At 36.9% G+C, this 19149-nt stretch overlaps 1 protein-coding gene across 1 annotated transcript; it reads left to right on the forward strand.

The window, feature by feature from the left end:
- On the forward strand, positions 6415-8091 carry LOC109224885 (probable membrane-associated kinase regulator 2). Its single transcript, XM_019389452.1, has 2 exons — positions 6415-7545; positions 7641-8091. The coding sequence occupies exons 1-2, from the start codon at positions 6618-6620 to the stop codon at positions 7721-7723; spliced, it is 1011 nt and encodes a 336-aa protein (XP_019244997.1). The 5' UTR covers positions 6415-6617; the 3' UTR covers positions 7724-8091.

Below are 19149 nucleotides of genomic sequence, written 5' to 3' on the forward strand. Positions count from 1 at the left end.
AATTCATAAAATCTCATGAGAGATTCAGGTACCTGAATATATGAATGAAGAGATCTCTATGTTATGTCTTTATGAAAAATAAGGAGGTTGGAACTGATATAAAACGTTTGTCGACGACATCTATAATAGCGCTAAATATATATGAGGATCTTAAGTTTGAAGAAACATTTCAAATAGAATTGGTTTCATATGAAAGCCATGTAGTTTTGAACATGTAGTTCAAACACTTGAAAGTATAAGTCAATGGTATGTGCAATCAGTTTTCGATATCTTATATGTCTAGCATGACATGAAAACTTGATATGCATCTAAAGTCTATTATATGGCTTATATGACTTAACAATCCTTGAAGGATTTAAACTGCTTAAAGCATATAGAATTCATGGTCATGAAGTACTACATTCTCAATGCAATTTGTGCACAAATGTATCTTGCTATAACTATATGCATGATAATATGATAGCAAGAGTTTTCACCTCTATGTGAAGATATTGAACTGACGTTCCAACAAGATCATATGAAGACAATCCATCTTTATCAAGAATGATGATTTCAAGGTGCAATATATCCATTCAAGTTAATATGGCTGATTTGTTCATCAAATCTCTACCAAAGTTCTTTTGAAGATGGTGCACAAGATTGGAATGCAAATGCTTAAGGATGTGAATTGATGCTCTCATGAGGGAGAGTTAATACGCGTTGTACTCTTTTTCCCTTACAAGGTTTTGTCCCACTGGGTTTTCCTTGCAAGGTTTTTAACGAGGCAACCAAAAGGCGTATTGTAGATATGTGTACTCTTTTTCTTTCTCTATAATTTTTTTCCCACTGGGTTTTATTTTAGTTAAGGTTTTAACGAGGCACATTATCTGTTGAATAGACATTCAAGGGGGAGTGTTATAAATAGAATTATATTTATGGTGAATGTCTATATTTAGAGAGATTCTAGGGTTCATTACTTGGTGGCTAACTCACCCTCTCCCTATAAATAGAAGGTTCTATTCCATTGTAATTGATCCCAAAATTCAATAAGAATTCTCTCTCTCTACTTTTCTCTACAATATTGCTCTTGTTCTTTTATTGTTTTATAATAGACCAAAAAAAAACTTATGGAAATAATAAATTTAGGCATGTGCTGAAGTAATATGGATATTAATGGAGACGTAATCTATAGCGGGATCAGAGCAAATCTATGGTTCTCTTGGATAAGATCCCAAGCTTCGCTAAGACTAGTCTCTTTCTTTGTACTGATGCACTGTATGCTACCACTGATCATACGAATAAACACTTTGCTACCGTCATGCGTTATGTCTTTATGCATGTCATTGGTTCTTGAATTCTAATTTTTTCATTTTTATTTTGTCCATTAATATTTGGGGGAAATTAAATGCTACTACTTCCTTAGGGATCTCCCAACGAAAAGGCAAACAAAATTCAATGAATGAGTGAGATATTCAGAACATACACTATAGGGAGAAGCCACTAAAGCAGTTGCTTTAGGCCCCCTAAAATTGAAGGGTCCAAGTTTTAAAAATTATAGTATATTATTACATATTATAATTTATTAATAAAAGATACTGAATTTTATACTTCTTTTTTTTTTAAATGTAATAGAGGTTATTCAAATAAATAAATCGAGTTTTATAATAAATATGCAACAACAATGACCCAGTAGAATCCCACCAGTGGGGTCAGGGGAGGGTAGTGTGTACCCAGACCTTACCCCTGCCCCGAAGAAGTAGAGAGGCTGTTTCCGAAAGACCCTCGGCTCAAGAAGACGAAAAGAGACAATATCAGTATCACCAATAGAAAACATAGGAAAAATAACATCATGAAAATGAGAAAGAAGATGCAAAGGAAAAACGATAGAGAATACATAGAGCTGGCGCTATGGAAAAACGAAATAGTAGTAAGACACAACATTGCCACTAGCTGACTTCGACAAAAACCCTACCAGACTAGACTTACAAAGGGACGAAGTAAGGAAAGACTCAACTATCTCCTAACCTACAATCCTAATACTCGACCTCCACAACTTCCTATCAAGGGCCATGTCCTCGGAAATCTGAAGCCTCGCCATGTCCTGTCTGATCACCTCTCTTCTTAGGCCGTCCTCTACCTCTTCTCGTGCCCTCCAAAACCAGCCGCTCACACCTCCTTACCGGAGCATCTGGGCTTCTCCTTTGTACGTGTCCGAACCATCTGAGCCTCGCTTCCCGCATCTTATCATCAATGGGAGCCACGCAGCTTCCTTTGATAACGACTTTGATAATTAAAGAATAAATTTCCTTATAGTATCATTTAGAGTTGATCATTTCTTATAAAGAGTGGATTAAACTATTATTACTTTGAAATACACTCGAACTATTTTAAATGTATGAAATTATACGAAGAACTATTTCGTGGTACAAATTTGAGATTATTAGATTATGAATTTATACAAATATTATTCTAACTGTCAATGTGTGTTTCTTGTAAAAACATTATCAAAGTCTTAGTGACTAGAATTAAAATATTTGTAATGGTGAGTGAGAGCTAGAAGGTAAAAGAATGAATAATCAAGATATATACAGGATGTCGGTATACCATCGTTACAAAAATAAAAATTAAAATAATATATTAATTTTTTATTATATAAATTTAAGGCCTCTTATTGAGGTTTGGCTTTAGGCCACCAGTATCATCAAGCCGCCTCCGGGAACAGAACTTACTAAAAAGGCACTTTCTGGAATGTGGACGTGTAGTTTTGACGTTTCTCTACTGTCGATATGGCCAAAGGATTTTGAATAAGTGGACTTATGATTTTTCTTTTGTTAATCTTTTGTGCAATATGGTATGCATTGGCTTTAAAATATTATGTTCAATTTAAGAACCAAAATCTCATGGTCTCACTAGTCAATTTATATAGAGAAGAGCAACACTTACCAAGGATCGTGAGTTAATTAGATAATTATTTTTAATGAATTTGGTTAATATTGAGCAACTTTAAGATAATCGAATAATTTAAATTCTAGTCTTGAAACTTAAAAGTTCATTTCATATACTAAAAGCTAGTTAACGAGAAGTTAATGTTATCAAGTGCCTCGTTAAGTGAGAAGAGACCTAATCTCACTTACTATGCATAATTGTAAATGTAGGTTAATGACTTTTACAAGTTTCAATAATATCTAACATTTAAAAACTTCATGACGCATTTTATTAAAAAATTCAAATAACGAGAAGACTATAAATTAATACTATTTCATTAATAAACTTAAAATAATACTACTACTAGTAATTTTGGTGTTTACTGATGTTTGATGTGATAGTGGGGAGCCAATGATTCTTATGATATTCTATTTCCGTAGACTGATTTAATAATAGCCTACAAACTTAGAATACTCTAATAAGAGTGGCATAGCATGTATTCACTATTCACAAACATAAATTGATAGCAACATACTATAGTTTTAGACATTAGAGTTTAGATAATAATCTATAGAGACAGAAAGCAAAGTAGTCTCATTAATTTGGTCCAAAGAAAGTAACATTTGCAAACTCACTCTTTCCTTCTTTATATGTAGCTTACTTTATTTCTTTTTCTACTTTTCCTACTCTCACGTTCTTTTATCACTTTATAATTACATTTATGTGGAACCATTTTTTTCTTTTTAGCTTTAGACAGTGTTCCCAAAGGAAAATTGAGGAGGACTTTTACAAAGATGAAGGAAAAAGAAGCAAGTCAAACCTTTGAGCCAATCTGAATAACAACGAGCGTGCCCACACTTTGGTCCTTTAATTTTCACAAAGCAAAGAAGCCAATGTCTTTGTCTCTCAGTCAGAAGTAAATAATAGGCAGAATAGCCTAAATGGCATTTATACTTGTGCCACTTTGTCATGTCGGTCCCCAAACTTATTATTTTGCCAATTGAACACTTACACTAGTTCAAATCGTATATTCTAAATCCCTCTGACCTTTGACCGAGCTTATGTGGCATTAACATAGCTGAGGTGGATAAGTTATGTGTAACACACGCGTGTAAAGAGAGTGATATTAGTGATTTTAATTAAAAATGAATTAAACTAAAATCAGGCACAAAATCGGGCCAAAAATCCCACCTTTCTTCTCGCCCCCAATCCCTCTTTCCCCTCCACACTACTGTAAACAATGGATGAGCCTTCAAAGGCTTGTTTTGGTTATTGTTGATGTGTTTCACTATTTGAATCTTTATTCGGATTTTGGAGAGGAGATTCAAAGGCTTGTTTGTTGAGAATTTTCAAAATTCCATTGCTGGTCTTGCGAAGAACGAATCTAGTGGTTTGAACCTAGTACTAAAACTCAGCTGGGTATTGAAATTTAGACTTGAAAATGCGATAAACATTTGTGTTTGAGGATCAAAACCGGAGGGACAAGCAGAGACGCCATTAAAGCTCGCTTGAAGCTTCTGGGTATGTGTGGTTCGAAGATTTCAATTTTAAGGCTCTCTATGTTTCGGATTCCCCCTCTTTGGTCCATCTCTATGAGGCATCTCGTCGCCCTTATGGGATTGTGTCTAAAGCCCAATGCCTCACCCGTGTTTCAGAATGAGGCATCTCGTCATTTACTCATGCCTCACCCGTGTTTCAGAATTTCACATTGAATAACAGAGTGAAAAGGCTTGATCTTGGTGGGAAAGCTTTGAGCAATTTCATGAAGGAGTTAGTGAGTTACAGGAGCGTTAATTTGATGGAGGAGAATTTCCTTATGGGTGATGTAAAAGAGAAACTCTGCTTTGTGTTGCCAGACTTGCAGATTGCTAGGGTTTTCTAAAAAATCCTATTTTTAAATAGTTTATTTTCCTATGTGGCACTAGTAATGACGTGGCGTCCTACGTGTAGGAGATTGTATTACACGCACTGGTAACATCCTGTCATAAGTGTTTATTATATACGATTTGAACTAGTGTAAGTGTTCAATTGGCAAAATGATAAGTTTAAGGACAGGCATGACAAAGTGGCACAAGTATAAGTGTCATTTAGGCTATTCTCACAAATTGAAAAAGAAAGAAAAGAAAAAGTTGAGTGTCCCTCACAAGAAAAACAAAGGCGGCATTGCTTATATCGTCCCCTTTTTATGAGTCTTTTCTTGTTGGAAGTTTCTCGTCACCATCCTCCTCTGAGAGCTTCTCTGCCCCAAAATCCGTTCAATCCCTTTTACTTCCTTTTTGCTTCTTTTAGTTTGTCTCTTGCTATACCCTGATTTTCAGCTCTGTAAAGGTTTTGAAAAAAGGACTAGTTTTTATTGGTACTCTTTGAGTTTAAAAAAGGCATATTTTTTTTTTTGTTGATAAAATGGACATTTATTTCGTAACACCAAAACGGAACTAGGTATTCCAGTGGTTACGATCCTGAGGATCATTAGTAGATGATAATCCATGTATAGCATTCTGATTACCAATTCTTGCTAGTTGACTACAAGTAGTTATAGAGATAGTTTTTACAAAAACATAAGAAATACAACATAAAATTGTTATACAACTAATAATAACATACGGTGTGAAAGAATAATAATATGCGGATTTTTAAACGTTAACAGTTGCACAATGGTTGTTAATAATTTATACATCATTCTATTCAATATTTAATTCTATAAAAAATAATGCTTAGATAATCACAGAAAAAATTGTACGTATTTGAAATTAAAGTTAAAAAGAATATTTAGAATTTCAATGCAAAGTTTTATGTGAGAATACCAAACTGAAAAACCGCTTAACCTATAGAAATGTTACCATCATTGATATCCACAAAGTAGACTTTACATTAGTCTACAACACTTAATTTTATATATACAGGTAAAATTTAAAATTATAGTACTAATATTAGGGGAGGCCGATACCTTGAGGCTTATAGTAGGGAACGTTGGGGAATCTTTTACATCCAGAAAAGGCTGTCAAATATGAAGTGTGAAGTTTATTGGATGCAACTGTATATCAGACTCTTAAGTAGTGTTTGTCCATAGCTTTCAAATTTATTTTGAAAAATTTGATTTGGGTGAAGTTTGGTTTGAAGATAAAAATGTGTTTGGACATACATTTTCAAAACATATTTTGTAACTTTATTTTGGACAAACATGTATATAATTCCCAAGTTTTGGGATTTTGACCCAAAATCAGCTCAATAGCTGATTTTGGGATTTGATATTTGAGATTTGGGATTTGGCAAAAATATAGGCAAAATTTATAGCCAAATATGAGTTTTGAAAATAAATCCCAAATTTATTTTGACAAAATTCATGGGTAAACGGGACTTCTCTGTTAAATTAACCTCTAGTCCGTAGTCTGTATGTAAGTAGAAGCATACGAATTATTACTCTTCTATTTTTTAATATTTAATTCAACTGAAACTGTGCCTCTCACTCTCACATGACGATGACTCTAATTCTCCTCTCTATATAAAACGATGAAACCAACTAAGGTCTTTGCATTATTCCTCACTCCTCAGTCTTTCCTCTCTCAAAAAGTACTGAAGTTTACATCAACTCTTTGCTTTCACAGCCTAAAATCCAATTCGAAAGCTGCCTTTATTTATAGGCCCACGTTTTCACTCTCTTTGCCCATTCTGATCTCACATTTTTATCTTTGCTAAAATACTTGTTGAAATCTATGGAAGCTTTTAACCTACTCAAATTCTGGCGAAATTCCAGCGCCGATACTGCTGCTGCTGATCGGGACATTGTCTCTGAACTCGATGATCTGGACTACGTACGCAACCCGGCGATTGAAACTGATGAAGAAACAGATGACGATGAGGACTCCTTCTTCGATTTGGTGTTTACTGGCCCAGATAAACGGCCCAAAGTAGACAACAGCAGCAACTCAAAGTCATTTTCTGTCAACAGTCCCCGCGACCCTGAATCTCCTAGAGATGTTTTCTTTAAACCAAAACCCTTTGCAATCGACTCTAACTCAAAGCCTCAATCTCCGATTTCGATCCTCAAATCAGCCCCTAAGTTTCGGGTCTTCTTATTGGGCTTCAGGAAGTCTAAGCAGGAGAAAGCGGGTATCGACGATTCACCTACGGCAAGCCCAAAGATTCAGAGCAAACGCTTTACCACGAAATGCAAGGCGGATGAGGTTCCGGTTCCAATGAGCCCTGTGTTTACCAGAGACAATAGTTTAAGGAGCAAACTGCAGAAAGAGAAAGAAGAAGACTTGTTAGTTGACGAATCGTTGAAGAAGTTTGTAAGAGCTGATGTGCCCAAGTATTTGAAACTAATGAAGCCTTTGTACGCCAGAGCTTCAAAAAGGTACACCGAAAAAATCGGAGTGTCTCCATTGTCTTCTCCGTCGACGCAATCAATGTGCTCCTCACCCAGAAAAGCATCAGAGGAGGGAAAACAGGGGAACCGAGTTGCTGCATTTGGAGCTGTGCGTAAGCACCTAGGTAAAAGCCGGTCGGCGGCGTCTACCTTTGCCGGAGCATCACCGTCGCCGATGAACCGGAGAGACGATTCACTGCTGCAGGAGCAAAATGACGGAATCCAAGGCGCTATTCTTCATTGCAAGAGATCTTACAGCTCAGTTGCAAAAGGTACATATTATGTCCATAAAGTTTTCTATAGTGCACTTAAGTCCTTAATTTTTTCAATTTGTACGATTTGACTAATGTTATTCTTAACTTTACAGACTGTTCGATGTTATTACCAAGATCTGGAAGTGAAGATCTGCCAAGAGCCTCTTCGGAGGAACTGAACAGATGGAGTATTTGAATAGTAGTAATATTTTGAAAGTGAAGAGATAGCGGGAATAGGAAACTTAAGTTTTGTACTATTCCCTTTGCTCTGCTATCATTAACTATTTTTGTTTGTATAAGTACAAGTAGTGTTGAAAAAGAGAGGAAATAGTAGAGTAGTAGGATATTAGAGCAGTGGCTCTGAGGCGTCACATGAGAACGTCCGTCCAAGTAATGAATAGTAGTGTTTTGGTTTATGTAAAGTGACTGTAAAAGTATCTCAAATGGAAATCAGGAGATATGATTTTGTAAAGATCTACATCTTTTAAGTGTGCCTCTTCCTTCTGAGGCTCTCTGTGAAGTGTAAATTTTCAAGTTTGGTTATTATGCTTTTTCGGAATCAAAGTTATCATCAATGTCACTGACGTTCCAACGTTACAGCTGCTGCGAGCTGGACTGCGCATGACTTGCCTTGTGTTCTTGTTTTCTCCAATTTAATGATTCACTTGTAGGCTGTAGCTAGAAATGGAGTGCTCCATCTCCTTTATCTGTGAGTAATTAAAACTTCATAAGACAACTCATATAACTACACTAAATTTAATTCTTTCAAATACGTCCTTAATTGTTTTTTTCGGCTAAAGATAATTTGTTTATCCGTAAAACGGTACAGTTGAATTTGTTACGTAATTTACAGCAAACAAACTAATTTGATTCATAATAATAAAATTAAAAGTAAGACTTAGCGATTAGAATCAAAAGAAATGGCAAGCCTGGCTCCGGGAGCAATGCCTCCAGAGACAGAAGTAAGAACAATATAAAACAGGAAGTAATTTTGTTTAGCTTTAGAACAAAATGTAGCATAAGATTTGCCAAATATTTCCAGTAAGAACAATATAAAACAGGAAGTAATTTTATTTAGCTTAAAAACAAAATGTAGCATAAGATTTGCCAAATATTTCCTTCTCCTACAAATGGCTTTTGAGTATGCTATTTATAGCTAAACTTAGGGAAACGAGATCCTAAGATCGAACTCCTCTTAAATGACAATAAAAAGGGCCATTGATGAATATGTAACAGTATGTTATGAATGCAAATATTCTCTGTAACAGCTGCCCATTTTATGCCAGAAAATATTCTCATTAAATACTTTCCGATGGCAAGCATTTGGTTCTGCTCACATTGATCATGTTCCCCTTGGGGTCAACCCGATGTCACTTGCAGCTATTGTTCCTCGTCCCAATTACTACGCAATTTATTTTATACCTGTCTTCGTTTCTACATATCACGCTATCATTCGAGCATTTAATATAAATCAATTTTACCCTATATAGATAGTCCCCCTGTTTTCCGGTGGCACATATTTGTGTTATCGTGAAGTTGGTAAAGATTCCTTTCTTAGCGGAAAATCTTCTGAAATGCTTGCGAACAGTCTCTGACACTTGAAAGAACGCACGTCTTCTCGTATTTAATTCCCTGAACACGTGTTGCCCCACGATTTCAAAATATTTTTGCAAGTTCTCGAGTTAATCATGACCATGATTTTTGCCATCTATATCTTTACTTATACTCATCATTTTTCCACTTTCACTTCCAAAACTTTCACAAGTTCATTATCTTCTTTGCATTTATCCTTCTTCTCTTCTGCTCTCATCTCGTTCCGATTTTCTTCAAAACTTCCATCACTATTTTGCTAACATGGCTTCTTTTACTGAGTCTTTCAAAACCTATGGTCTTTTCTTTGGTGGGGGCCCGAAGAGAAGCAAAGATAAGAGGTGGATGCCGATGCTGATCCTCCTACGGTGAGCACCATCATCCCTAAATATCTGAACACTGTTAACGACTTCCAAGAGAAGCTCCCCTCCGTGTCTTCGCGGACTTGGCCATTAGCAGGTATACTTCCTCTATCTGCCCTTCCTGTATTCTTATTCTGAAGGAAGGCTGTAACTCCTAGGACCTTAACGTCATTGCTCCTGATCTGATAGAGCAGGTTACCTTCACCAAGGAAGGTTTTACGTATTTCTATACATATCCTTTCACTTTGGGCCCGTTTTTCTTTGAGCGGGGAGCTTGACCCCGTAGTCTTGGAATTCTACCATAGGTTCAGGTTTGCTTGGCACAACTAGGCCCCTCAATATGGCAAACGGTGTCTTGCCTGCGCCGGCTATGCACTAAGACTGGGAAAACCCTAACTCTAGCGCATATGATGTATCTCTACTCATCCAAAATATTCCGTGGGGGAGTAATCAATTTGAGCAAACGTGGCCACCACGCTCTTCTCACAAGTGTGGGTGATGACAATGACCGTAGGTGCATGGAGCGGTTTTGTCATCGTTGCTACCAGGGATATCTGGCCACAACTCCATCTTTCCGTGAATCGTGGAATCGTTCACGTAAGTTTGTAATTCATTCGCCCTTTTCTTTGTAAAAAGACCGTCTCCTGACGTTGTTGACCTTTTTGTCTCTGTTGTTGCAGCTACTTAGTGGACACCTCAAGGGTTCCAGGCCTTGACCGATAGTTTCAGAGAATTCTGCATATCACAATGCCAAAAACCCGTCGGTAGAGGAGATGGCCCCAAAATATGAGTGGAAGGCCAAGAACCCCAGTAAACTGAGTTCTTCTTTCTTGTATCTCTTTATATGAGTGAAGTTGCTAACTAAATCTTTTTCTTGTTTCAGGTCACCCGCAGGGCTCTGTCACTTGCCCTGAAGTGGACGTTTTGGCTGAGCCCGAGGAGGCCGCAAGAGTGTTACAGAGTGCCCTTGCTTGAAGCGGTGTATGCGGTCAATTTAATATTACTTTTATTTTTTCTTCGTATTGACATTATTGAGTGGTAATGTATTGCATATACGAAGGATTCTTATGAAATTAATTTTTTTAAACCTTCCTACATATTTTTAATAAGAATTTAATAAACAAAATTTTAAATATTAAAAATTAGCATAGAAGGTACTGTAGTCCAAAAAATAGGTTATTGCAGTTATGTCCTTTTCCTATAAGTTCTTCCGTTTAATATTTTAGGGCTATTTTGATATATTAATATTATATTTATGCTTTTATAATAATAGGGGCTCTCATTTTTCTAAATGAATTTGGCCAATATAATACATTCTCAAATTAAATTAGTAATAAGACATTATAATACGTTTTCAAATTAAATTAGTAATAGGAATGTTTAAGAAGTATATCAAATTAATTCTAATGGTTTAAAGCGGACAATATTACATTATTATGAGTATTTTTGGCTTTGTTTAGCCCAACAATTGTACTTGTTGCTCCCTATACGAACTATTTAAAAGAATTATAGGTAATTTGCCATAACTAGGAAAGTACATAGGTGGGATTGATTGGATTTTTTAATCTATCATAGCAAGCCAACTATGTCGGATTTTTATTCGGAAAAGGTACCCCTATTTTTTATTACTAAAGATTTACAAATACCCTCCATCCATCTATTCGTCCGAAAAAGCACTCAACGTTATTTATATACATAATATTATCCCTCCTTTAACGGCAGCAGATCTGGGCCCCACTTTTAATGCGTTGGTAATATTTTAATGGGCCACGTGGCTCCTGATTTCACTTCATACATATAAGTATAATATACTCGCCCTATTTATTTGACCCGCCCCATTATTATTATTTTTTTTACTTCTTTTTCCCCTTTTTTCTTCTTATCACCCAATACACCTAGTCCCACCCACCAAATCACCCCCCTTCTTCTTCTTACTGCCTTGAAAAGAAAATCAACATCAATGTCAGCTTCCTTCCATCTACTCTCCTTCCTCACTAGTTTCAGTTCACTAATCTTATTTTAACTTTACAAATCATCTGCCTACCATTACCGCCGCACTATCCCTCTTATACAACAGCCGCCATCCTACCCTTTCCTCCTATCCAAAAGTCATCCCAAAGAATCACCCTTTTCTACCTAAAAATATCCGCAAAACCACCTAAAAATATACATATGGGTATAAAATAGGTGGCTTTGCGAGAAGCACGACAAATACTTGTTCTGGGATTGGTTTCACCCAACTTAGAAAGCAACTGAAATGGAAGCTTTATCTCTTCTTTATGCAATTGGGCAGGAATCTGTCGCACCCGTCAATTTCAGTACATTGACAAGTATTCAGCTGTGAATTGTTATAGAGTATTGCCAAAAGCAAAGAAATTAAATAAAAGCAGCTGTTAATTGCGGTACAAGGAGTCAAGTCTCGCAAGGTCTTTGGCGAGTTTTTTGGTTTGCAATTTCCGGTCATAATTCGCGTCCAGTCAAGGTGGTAAGAAAGAAAGAGAAAAAAATAGTAAAGCAAAAAATAAAATAATGGGGAGGGTCAAATAAATGGGATGGGTATGTTATATCCATATGTGTAAAGTGAAACCAGGAGCCACGTGACCTAATAAAATATTGCCAACGCATTAAAAGTGAGGCACATGTTTGCTGCCGTTAAAAGGAGGGGTAATATTAGGTATATAAATACGTTGTGTGCTTTTTCAGACGAATAGATGGACAGAGGATATTTTGTAAATCATTTAATAAACAATAGGGGTAGTTTATGTCCTTTTTCGTTAAATTTATAAACCAACTAAAACCAATGAAAGTCAGCTTTTTCCAATATCGATTCATTTGTTTTTTTCGATTTGGTTCGATTTTTCTCTGATAAGGTCTCTACAACATAAAACATGTTATTAGTACTTCCAAATATTTCTCGCATCCTAGTAAGTAATGACAACTACATGGGGTTTTCCGGTAAAATAACACAAAATGTGAGATGAGTCATGCATTATAGCTAAAATATAGTATCACCAACAATAATGATAATGAAAACCCATAAGACAAGTAATGTTAATAAGAGAATATGAAAATGAGCATAGTTTAATTTAAAATTTATTTGAGTTACTAGACATCTATGGGTTCAGGAGCGAGGCGCCTTGTTCCAAGCGGTATCACATTTTTCCTCGCTTCATCAAATTTTTTTCGTAATATATATGTAGAAATAATAAAAATTAAAATTTTAAGTATAAATATAAAAAGTAACATTGTTAGTCACTACATTAATTTATTTATTTATTCACTTTTTCACATATTGATGCCCTTACAAAAGTTCCTGCGTCCACCACTATATGGGTTATGATTCTATAGTAGACCATTGCATCATTCAAAATTTATATGTCTAAACATGAATAATATGTTACTGCTATAAATCATAAACTATGAAAATTATTAAGAAACAATTATAAACAGGGGCGGATTTAGGGTTGCGGAAGGGTGTTCAGCCGAACCCCTTTCGTCGAAAAATTACACTGTATATGTAAGGCAAAATCTATTTTTTATCTCTACATATTATGTTTTGAATCCCCTTGCAACAACCTAAAACCATAGCTTAGTGGTCAAGGAGGTTAAAAATCTTTGTAAGGTCATTGGTTCTATTCCCACTAGCTACAATCTTTTAAACTTTTTTCTTTTTTTGACCCCATTGGCAATAATCCTACTTCTGTCACTGCTTATAAATTATATTATTGTTAATGTAAGAAACCGAGCTGTGAGAAAGGATTTCACAGAAGAAACCCTAGAAAATAGAAAAAGAGAAGAGAGAGTTTATTTCATCAAAATGTTCAGAAGATACAAATGAATCTGTTACTTTCTAGAGTGTTCTCCTACTATATATACATGAGCCATTAGTGAAGAATACATGGACTAAAGTGTAAGAAATGAAAATTGTAATAAAGCTAAGTGGGCTGCCGGGTATCAGCTATTATTGGGCCTGGAGATGGGCTCCCATTAATTCCCTCCCTCAAGCTGGAGGGTGAAAACACTCTTAGCTTTTCCAAGATGGAATGATGAAGAGGACCATGCAAGGCCTTAGTCATAATGTTTGCCATTTGATCAGAGCTTCGAACAAATTGAAGAGAAATCAGCCCAGAAGAGAGACAATCGCGGTAATGGCAATCCACCTTGATGTGCTTAGTGCGCTAATGAAATACGTGGTTCTTTGAAATATGTAAAGCAGCTTGGCTGTCACAAAACACAGGTACAAGGGCAGTAATAGAAAGCCCAAGATCACCAAGAAGTTGAACAAGCCAAGACACTTCATCCACGACCTTTCTCAAAGCCATATACTCTGCATCAGCAGAGGAAGGGAAATAGTAGGTTGTTTCTTGCTCTTCCAAGGAATGGGGCAACCACCAAGAGTAATAAAATATCCAGTGAAAGACCTCCTTGAGAAAGCACAAGTGGCCCATTCTGAATGAGAAAAAGCAACAAGAGATAGATCAGATGCATTGGACAACAGAATCCCCTGAGCTTGTGCAGACATAAGGTATCTCAAGACATGCAGGGCAGCCAACATATGAGGGACCCTGGGAGTCTGTAGAAATTGACTCAAATGCTTAACAGAATAAGCAATATAAGGCCGGGTATGTTGCAAGAAGTTCAGCTTGCCAACTAGTCTTCTGTATAGACTAGGGTCTGGGAGAGGGTCACCCATGTCAACAATTAACTTAATAGAAGGGTCCAAAGGGGTGGAAAGAGGAGAAAGATGAGAGCACTTGAATTCCTCCAACAAGTCTGAAGTATACTTGTGTTGATGCAAAACATAACCATCAGAATGGGACGAAACTTCAAGGCCCAAAAAATAATGAACCAAACCAAGGTCTTTGATCTTAAATTGATCATCCAAAAACTGTTTTAAAGCAGTTCATTTAGCAATATCAGAACCAGCAAGAAGAATGTCATCAATAGACCACAAGGATGACCAAAGAAGCACCAGAAGACTTGGTGAATAAGGAGAAATCATTCTTGCTGGCAATGTAGCCTTTGGAGAGCAAGGCATCAGATAATTTAGAAAAACCACTGCCTGGAAGCCTGGTTAAGGCCATATAAGGACTTCCTGAGTTTGCAAACCAAAGGAGAAACAGTAGAAGGAGAAGAGGAAGAGATTTGAAGACCAGGGGGGATCCTCATATACACTTACTCATGGAGATCCCCATGAAGGAAGGCATTATTGGCATCAAGCTGAAAGATAGTTCAATGTCTCTTAACAACCAAAAAAAGTAAGCACTTAATAGTAGCGAGCTTGACAACTGGGGAGAAAGTCTATGTATAATTAATACCCTCATTCTGAGTATCACTCCTGATGACAAGCCTGGCCTTGTATCTCTCAATGGAGCCATCAGACCTCTGCTTAATCTTATATACCCACTTGCAAGGAATGACTTTCTTATGAGAAGGTAGAGGGACAATGTCCCATGTATGATTTGCCTCAAGAGCCTGGAATTCTTGTAGCATGGCCTCTTGTCAAGCAGGATTAGATGCAGCCTGCTAGTAATATTGAGGCTCAAGCATGTGCAAATCAGAGGTAGAAACCTTGTGATTCAGGGAGACAGGTTGGGAAAAAAATGGGAGAATAGAGGAGCAAACAAAATCTTATAGGTAGGCTGGTGGGTTAACAACTCTGCCTGATCTCCTGAGATCAGGAAGAGGAGGAGGAGGTGGAGGAGGAGGAGGAGGAAGAAGACCAGAAGTAGAAGGGAGAGGAGAACCAGAAGAGCAAGGTGGAGGAGAAGGAGAGGTAGGAGCAGTAGTATTGGTAGGAGGAATCAAGGGAGAGGAGCAGAGGCGGAGGTTTTGATAGATACGGGTGACACTATTTAATGTGAACTTACAACTAGTCAAGGAGATTGAATTAGGTTATACATTTGCTCGATTCTATTTTGAATTAATTCGATTCGCTTTACAAGATTTTTAGCGCTTAAAATAAATACGTGATAACTAAAATGAAAATATGTGGTCCTGTACATTTGATTGATTCTATTTTGAATTAATTCGATTTGCTTTACAAGATTTTTAGTGCATAAATAAACACATGATAACCAAAATAAAAATGTTTGGTCCTTTACTTGAAATCGTGAAAAAAAATAACATTAACTAGATTAAAAAATGATTAAAAGCATATTCAAATAAAAAATTTGAGATATAAAAAAAATAGAGGCAAATATAAATTTATAATTTAAATAAACAATAAAAATAGGGTTGAAAAGGGGAATACAAACAGAAAGATAAAAGAAATTAAGAGAAAGAAAAGAAAATGAAAAGGGGAACAAGTGAGGCGGAGAGGAAAGTAAAATTGAATTGACAAGATGAGTGATGCAAGTCTCGATCTTGAGCATTCCGCTTGGCAAAAGAAACTTGGACCACGACACCTAACGTCATTTTGTGACTGAGGGTGCCACTCTTTACTTATGGACGCTTTTAACGTGAAAATACCAGTGTATATATGAATTTTTACTCAAGCGGCCAGGTGGCGTACCACCCCCTCTCCTCTACCTAGATCCGCCCCTGGAGAAGAGGCACAAGGTGCTGGAGGAGGATGGGCAATAGGGGGAACATCAGAATCAACAAAATCAGTGGGAGGAGAAGGGAAAGGAGAGGAAGGAGGAAGGTGGTAAAGAAAAATGTGTTCATGAAAAAACACATCCCTAGAAACGAACACAATATGGGTAGAAATATTAAGAAACTTATAACCCTTCTTCCCACAGGGGTATCCCAGAAACACACAATAGATGGCTCTAGGTTTGAATTTATCCCTGCCATGCTTGGGGCTAATAGCATAGCAAAGGCACCCAAAAGACCTCAAATGATCAAAAGAAGGGGGATAACCATATAGTTTTTCAAAAGGGGAAATGTTATGAAGGACAGTGGAAGGTAATCTATTGATCAAATAAGTGGTTGTCAGAATACAGTCACCCCAATACTTGAGGGGATGTTTGGATTGATACAAAAGAGCCCTAGACACTTTCAATAGGTGTTTGTGTTTTCTTTCAACCACTCCATTTTGCTGAGGAGAGTGAGGGATACTGCTTTGATGGAGAATGCCATTGGCAGAAAAACATTGTTGGGATTCAGAGCTAGAGCCTAGCTCATAAGCATTATCATACCTAAAAGACTGGACAGTTGAGTTAAAATGAACTTTCACCATTGCATGAAAGGCCTTAAGCACAGAAAGGGCATTGCTCTTGCATGACAATAGATGAGTCTAAGTGACTCTGGAGAAGTCATCCACCAAGGTCAAAAAATACCTAACCCATTATAGGTCTGAGTATTGCATGGACCCAGATGTCAATATGAACAAGCTGGAAATGAGTAGAGGCATGAATAGAGCTGTCAGAGAATGGCAATCTCTGTTGTCTTGCCATTGGGCAGACATCACAAAAAATGTTTGTTTAGGTGAAATCTTACCAGACAAAAAGGAGATAGATTTCATTCTATTAAAAGGAACATGTCCCAATCTTTGATGCCAAATCACATCATTTTTATTAATATCAGAAGAAGTACTAGTACAATGGGTAAAAGAAACATTTGCAGGAGTGGACTGAACATTATAAGATGCACTAGAATTATTGCATTGAACAGGATTAGAAACAGTAATAGGAAAAGAAACAGCAGACATAGTAGATGAAGTCATAGTAGGATGCAAGAAGTACAACCCTTTTGCAACTTTACCAATTTTCAGTGACCTCCTCAGAGAAGGGCATTGTAAAATGCAGGCAGAAATGGTAAGAGTTGCAATGCATCTGAATTGAACAAGGAGTTTGTGAATAGATATGAGATTGAAATGAAAAGAAGGAACTAACAGAACATTATGTAAAATCATATCTGGCCTGAGTTGTATAGATCCAGTAGATATGACTTTCCCTTTATATCCATTAGGTAGAGTTATTAAGAAAGGGGTAGTGAGTGGTGTTAAGTTGATTAAAAGGTGTTTGTGTGGTGTCATGTGGTTGGTAGCACCTGAATCTAGAATCCAAGGATTTGAACCTAAGTTTGAAACTACACATGCATGAAAAGCAGCAGAATGCACTTCAAGATGATTAAACGCACCTGCAAAGTGAGCAAAACCAATGTTTTCTGAACCAGGAGTTTTAGGATGTATGATAGGAGGATGATTCAGCTGTTGGAAAAGGGTCATGAGATGGTCATATTGCTCCTTCCTGAAGCCATGACCAGTGGTCTCAGAAGACTGTCCATCAATGTGAGCATGATGGTGAAAAGAACCTTCAGATTGCACACAAGCAGTAGACCTTTTGCCTTTGGTGAACTTGAAGTCAGGAGGAAACCCATGAAGTTTGTAACACTGCTTAATAGTATGACCAGTCTTTTTGCAGTATTTGCAAGACAATTGAGAGGAAGAACCTGAGCCTCTCTTTTGTTCAAACTGGAACCTTTGAGTAAAAGATCTAGCAGGTGCCTGAACAGGTCTGCTAGAAGCATTGAATGAGGTTGACTCATTTGAGAAGCTGGAGATAGGAGCTGAAGTCTCCTTTTGTTTTTCGTCATGTTGGATCATAGAATAGGCTTTGCTTATGGAAAGAAGGGATGGCATCATCAGAATATTACTCTTGCAAGTGAAATAGGACTCATTTAAACCACTAAGGAATTGGTATATTTTCTGTTGTTCAATGAATTTTGGTAAGGCTCCACAAGTACACACTGGTCCTACATATGCAGTACTAAGTTCATCCCAAAGACCCCTCAATTTTGTAAAGTGGCAATATCTAAAGGACCTTGGGAAGCAACACTGATTTCCCTTTGTATTTGAATATATTTTGAACCATTTGATGTGCCAAATCTTTCATTAATATCATCCCAAATGTCTTTAGCAATATCAAACCCCATGACACTGTTTGCTATGTCTTTAGATAATGAATTTGTTATCCATGAAATTACCACGTCGTTGCATCTTTCCCAGAAGGAGTAATAAGGAGAGTCAATTTGAGGTTTAGTAATTTTTCCAGTTATGTCCTAGTTTCTTCTTAGCAGACAGAGTAGTAAGCATATTTTTGCGTCAAATAACGAAACCATTCCCATCGAAAGGTGGAGATACTAAGTGTGTACCAAGACTATCGGATGGATGTATATAGAATGGGTGAGATGGATATATAGTAAAGTCATCAAAACCATCTAACACAGAAGAAGAACTAACATCTGGACTTCCCATGATTAAACTCTAGAATTGTAAAATTCCTAAAATTGATACAAAAATACTCGATTTTCACCAATATGCAGCAGGATTAAGGAGAATGTTACCGTCCTTCTTTGCAACCTAAAGAAGGTAAGGCCTTAAAACAGAGTTATCTGCTGAAATTAACGAGAATGAACAAGTACCGGAGAACTTCAAAGGAAAACACCAGAAGTCACCGTGAAAAGTTCAAATAATTGCAATGCACAGCTAGAAACCACCGTAGCCCAAATCTCCACATCAAAACGCGAGGACAGACGGAGATCGACGGAACATAAAATCTCCATGGAAATCGATGAGGGTACCATTGGTCGAAAGAGGAGTACAAGGATCATCGATTCCTTGCTTTGATACCATGTTAATGTAAGAAATCGAGCTGTGAGAAAGGATTTCCCAGAAGAAACCCTAGAAAATAGAAAGAGAGAAGAGAGAGTTTATTTCATCAAA

Source organism: Nicotiana attenuata, chromosome 4, assembly GCF_001879085.1.
Source record: "Nicotiana attenuata strain UT chromosome 4, NIATTr2, whole genome shotgun sequence".
Lineage (NCBI taxonomy): Eukaryota > Viridiplantae > Streptophyta > Magnoliopsida > Solanales > Solanaceae > Nicotiana > Nicotiana attenuata.